This window comes from Sinocyclocheilus rhinocerous, unplaced genomic scaffold (assembly GCF_001515625.1).
Source record: "Sinocyclocheilus rhinocerous isolate Xijiao unplaced genomic scaffold, SAMN03320098_v1.1 scaffold304, whole genome shotgun sequence".
Classification (NCBI taxonomy): domain Eukaryota; kingdom Metazoa; phylum Chordata; class Actinopteri; order Cypriniformes; family Cyprinidae; genus Sinocyclocheilus; species Sinocyclocheilus rhinocerous.
Genome location: NW_015659941.1, coordinates 49,249 through 55,054, shown reverse-complemented (window position 1 = coordinate 55,054; position 5,806 = coordinate 49,249). Strand labels below are relative to the sequence as shown.

General features: G+C 38.7%; 1 protein-coding gene across 1 annotated transcript in view; it reads left to right on the top strand.

Annotated features, from left to right (window-relative positions):
• LOC107724611 (tyrosine-protein kinase Mer-like) overlaps positions 1 to 5,806 on the top strand; it is a 41,926-nt gene that overhangs the window by 14,094 nt on the left and 22,026 nt on the right. Inside the window, exon 6 of the mRNA XM_016533602.1 lies at positions 2,653 to 2,739. Coding sequence (XP_016389088.1) covers positions 2,653 to 2,739 — 87 coding nt within the window. The remainder of the gene's footprint in view (positions 1 to 2,652; positions 2,740 to 5,806) is intronic.

Sequence of the window (5,806 nt, the reverse complement as noted above, 5' to 3'; positions counted from 1 at the left end):
TTGTTTGTTAGTGCTATAGTGAACACTATACCAGAGCGACCTCAGATTCTGTTGGATCCGTATGCAGGGCCTGCTAGCATGGCTGTTCTCCAAACCCGATAATTACAGGCCGTCGGAAATGTAGCATACACTTCCTGGCACACGTACAGATTTACAATCTGTACAGCCTGCTTGCATGTTTTTTTGTAACCAAAACTCAGCTTCTTTTTGTAGCTTTTTTTTTGTAAATTTGCTACATTTAGTCAGTTTGATTCGTGAAAAGAAGTGTGGAGAGACTCCTTTTATGTAGAGTCAAATGATTGGTCATTTTTCTGAAGAACTGAAAGCAAAAAATATGAATTTAACTTCGCAAACGTTCCTTTTCAGATCTGGGCTTTGGTTGATGGTGTTTCTGTGCAGTTTCAGCCTAAAAATGGTTTCTTTCAAAATTCAAACCGAGTTGAAATGGTAACTCTTTGCGATTAATTACTGTAGTTTCAAATGTCTAAATCTTCTCTGGTTAAGAGGAAGAAAAAGTAATCTTTTCTTCTTAAGCGAGGTCTACCTCGAGTTAATTAATGCAAAACATTCAGCAAATTAGGTATAATTTAGGAAAGTTTATATTCCAGAAACTTTGCTTTTCCATGTCCAGACTGAACCCGCAATCATTCCTGCATTGAATCTATTATTTAAATTTGCATCTTTTTCCAGACGCTGTTTCATTAGCATAGTTGAGTGCTTGAAGACGGAGGCATGGTCTGTCCCACTGACAGTCGGGGATAGACACGTTCGATACCAAGAAACATGTCAACAACCAAACAAGTAGCTTCCTGTCAGCTACATTGGGGGAAGCAATGTGTCCTTTGTGACAGCGGCTCTGAAATGCACTCGCACAAAAGGGAGATTATGGCTGGGCTTGTGTCAGAGTGGGACTGGAGTGTTGGCGTGGAGTGGCACTGAAAGACTCGTACTGTGCGACACGCTGGCGCTGAAAGTTACGCAGGCCTGCATGTGCTCGACCTTCACGATTGATGCAAAGCCTTTGGCGTTGATTATGTCACAGACTCTATTATTTTGATTTTAAGCACCATTAGATGCACCAAATGGATTTAGTAATATATATTTACAGTTAATTGGTCAAAACTCACAGCCAAGATTGTATGCTGCTGTGGATTGTTTCCAGATTAGTTTCCAAATTTGCTAGTGTGTACAGTATGTGTTTGTCTGGTAAGATGTTTTTAAAAAGTCTTGCATGCTCACCAAGGCTGCATTTATTCGTTCAAATATATAATATAATAATAAATTAAAAAAGAGCAATATTTGTAAGATTTAAATAGCTATTTTCTATTTGAATACATTTGAAAATGTTATTTATGCTAAATTTGTTTCAGCATCATTACTCCAGTCTTCAGTGTCACATGATCCTTCAGAAATCATTCCAATATGCTAATTTGCTGCTCAAGGAACATTTCTTATCATTACAATGTTGAAAACAGTTGTGCTGCTTCATGTTTTTTGTGTAAACCATGATACATTTATTTCAGGATCCTTTAATGAATAGAAAGTAAAAAAAAACTGCATTTATTTGAAGGGATGTAACGATTAACCGCGAGCCGGTTGAAAATCGATTAAAATATGTGACGATTCAAATCGGTTGAGATGCTAAACAAATCGTGATTCATTTAGGGGTAGGAGTTTATATGAATGTATGTCTGAGGGGAACTTACTGTCTTTTGATTGTATTTTTTCTTTTCATCTTGCCTCTCTGTATAATGCATGTTAAAGTTCATAAGCGCAGCGCTGCTTTGTTTACAGCGGAAACCAAGGAAATGCTTTAAGCGCCACCTGCTGGCAGAGAGTGAATCTGCGTCTCATTCTGCTCGTCTTGTGTTTCTGTTTCATGCTGATATTTTTGTATGTATAGTTTCATAAACTTAAGTCAAATCATTCTGTTTTTGCTTCAAATTTCGAAATTATTAGTTTTGTTATTTACATTTACATTATATTTAAATTTAGTCATTTAGCAGACGCTTTTATTCAAAGCGACTTACAAATGATGACAATAGAAGCAATCAAAACCAACAAAAGAGCAATAATATGCAAGTGCTATATTAGTATATTATTATAGTGTTATATTTCAATTTCACAAAGAAACGTGCAGCATTTTGCCCAAGCAAAAATAAAAGGACACATTTAATTTATAATTTGTCTTAAATCTCATTTTGTTAAAAAAAAATCGTTAATCAAATCGAATCGTGATTCGAATCGAATCGTGAGTTGAATGAATCGTTACATCCCTATTTATTTTAAATGATCATGTTATGATTATGATCAATTTAATGCTGATTTGAAATTCATTAAAGTTAATTTCTTAAAAAAATTCACACTGTCCCTAAACTTTTGAACAAAATTGTATAATGCTTAAAACTATCAGTAATAATAATAATAGTTAGCAAGCATCATGGATTCTTCCCAAACAGGCTTCCATTTTCCAATCAAATGGGTTGTTCCTCCCCAAATGTAACGCTATTGGTTGAGCTAGATGAATGTTTTGAAAGCGTGATCTTTCATTCTTGAGGAAGTCAAAAAAGCAAACAAAAACCACAGACAATACTTTTTAGTATCTGCATATTTAAGTGAGATTGAAAATGTTTTAATTTTTGTTCTGTGCAGGTGTTGATGCGCCCACTCAGTACAGCTGTGAAGCTCACAATGAGAAAGGCCTCACAGTATCCAGAGAAGCTCACATCAATATCAAAGGTAAAGCCGATCTGAGAACAGGGGAATTTTTTATATTATATTATATTATATTATATTATATTATTAGCATTCATGTTATGTTTTTTATATATTTTCATTTGATTTAGTTTGCATGATAGGACTAGGTGTTATGATCCCAATATTCAGCACCATTTAGCCGCACCATAGAACATTTTCCCTTCACTGTGAGCAGAACACAGTGAGACGCAGCAATTGTTACGCTCTGATTTTGGTTCAGCAAGAATCCAGGATCATGGCCTAATCCATGTCCGTGGTACTTGCCTCAATACCCAATAATCAGTTGTGAATTTACAATTGCTTTATGCGTGACTGGGGAACAATAAGACAAAGGACTAATATGGTAAGATGGATAGACGAAGATGGTGCAGTTCTTCGCTGCGGTCATTGAGTGGGGATCCTTGACGTTTTGATGATATGTAATGCTGTACATGATGTGTACTTATCTTTCATGGATGTTGCCAGTGAGACTCCTTATCCGATGTCCATCAGATCCCAGTTTCTCTGTGAACTTTAGCCTGGGTGAAAGATGCCTTTTGTTGAGGTGATGTTGCCAATGACCTTTGTAAGGTGTTTCCACCAATGCAACACATCATCAGTTGTGTACCCCAGCCTCATTGGGTGTTTCGGCTCTTTATCACAAGACACCCTCAGCCGAGGCAGGCCCACCACAGGCTGTTCAGACCCGGGTGTGTGTCACTTTGGCCCATTTTCTGAGGCATTGCGTTCTGTACGTCATTAAAACTGCGACAATTTGGTACTTCTCCGCGGTTTAATGTCGTCATATGTGACCCGTGCTGGCAAAATGAGTGTAAATTCGCACGGGCTATTTTGAGCAAATTTGTGAAAAATGCTCCAAGTAGTAATTAAACATCTATAATTCTTTATTTGTACATTTTCTGAGAGGATTACCTTTTCTCCGCTAGCTTCTCGCACTGACTGTCATCCGAAGTGAGTGCATATAGCGGTGCTTCTGACGGCACGCAATCCCAATAAATAGCCTACACACATATACAGAATTACAGTATTTCAGTACTCACGCAAACATAATCTGTTCTGTCTTAAGTGAACGCTTGGGGGAAAAACATCTGATGTGTAACATATTAGATCCGTGCATTACAGTATAGGACGTCTGTCTCATTAATGTTAATCTAACAATAAAAGAAAAGAGGGAATCACTCGCTGCACTTCATTGAACTGCTTTTGTAGTTTTAATAATCAATTTATTTGTAATGAACACACTTAAGTTATTTTTACATTTGATTATTTGTTTTTCGTACATGAATGCTTTTGTTTAGATATAAAATGATAAAGGTGATGCATTATTTGTTTCTTTCTAGGCTATTTGTTCTACTGCTTTTTTTTGCATCTGTTCTTATTTATAATAGCAAAGATAAAATAAAAAATAGCTATATTGTGATTATTAATATAGCAATTAATTATAAGAAAAGACGATGGACTTCACTCTATCGACTTCAAATGGGTGTAGCTCAGTCATTTTTTGTCTTTTTTTTTTACATTTGCTCATTGTCTCTTTGTCTCATTGACTCGTTTTGTCAGCACAGGTCACATTATTCTCAGGAGGAAGCACATGTGGAGGCGGTAAATGACAACAACGCATGCGCAATGTTTCAGATGGTATGGCAAGTGTAAACACATGAATCGGATTTGGGTCACAATTGAAAGAACGTGTAAACGGACAGCCAAAAAAATCGGATATAGGCAACAAATCAGAATTGGGCATCAAGACCTGCAGTGTAAACGAGGCCTTTGTTACATGGTCATTTGGCAGCCCACCCTGTGTCCATCCGCTTCAGCCACAGCCAGTGGCTGCTTCTTTCTGCAACAGTGGCCAGTTCCCTGACTATCGTCCGCTGGACCTGTCCTCTGATGCCCAACTCCTTCAGCGGCCTTATAGTAGAACTAGCCACAAAGCCCCTGCAGCCCACTTCCACCGGGTATACTTTCACTGTCCAGCCCCGCTCCTCTGCCTCAGCTGCCAAGTTGGCATATCGCAGTGAGTCTGTGGATTAAGTCGACTCGCATTTCCCAGTCCCTGGCTATATTCAGCTGGCCTGCGTCAGGGGACAGGCACTAAGCCCGCTTTTCCTCCCCTTCCCTAACAAAGGACTGCCTTTTTGGTAAGGTATTCGTGGCATTTTGGGGGATGGTGTTTGTTGACACTCTCTTGGTCTCTATTGCTGCCGCCAAGCACTTCAGTACTTGATTGTGGCGCCATGTCAGTGGTGTAGTCTACGTGATAAGCAGGTATACGCCGTATACACAGGGCCGGATTAACAATAGGGCTATATTATTAACAATAGGGCCCGAGCAACGAGGGGGCCTGTGATTGGCTGTGGAGTAGATTGACTGAAGCGCCAATCGCCAAAGTGGGACCCACACTTATTAGCGCTATTATTTAGTGGAGCTTTGCCGTAAATTCCATATATTACCATTAGATATTGAAATGTCACGTTTGAATTTGGTTTACCAATTAAATGCATTTTTTCTGTATTTGACTTTTGAACGGACTGTACGCGTATCTATCAGGTGATCGCTGCGCCTGATGTCCGCATTCACCTCCACTCTTCACTTCGTTCTGGCATAATCTGGAAATGGTCACGCAAATTTGAACAAACTCTATATATTCGCTTAAGGGTTGGGAAATAACCCGGTAGAAAAATGTCAATCGTTTTGATGTAAGCTTAAACACGTTTTAAGCATTGTGGTTTTAAAAACAAATGGTTTTAAACTGTTCATGGACATTAAGCAGCGGGGCAGAATTCATGTTGGTAAATGCACGTGTTAAGACCGAACAAACTCTATATATTCGCTTAAGGGTTGGGAAATAACCCGGTAGAAAAATGTCAATCGTTTTGATGTAAGCTTAAACACGTTTTAAGCATTGTGGTTTTAAAAACAAATGGTTTTAAACTGTTCATGGACATTAAGCAGCGGGGCAGAATTCATGTTGGTAAATGCACGTGTTAAGACCGTTTCAGCCTGATACGCGCGGCGCGCACCTGCTCGTACAGCGCCTGACTAAACT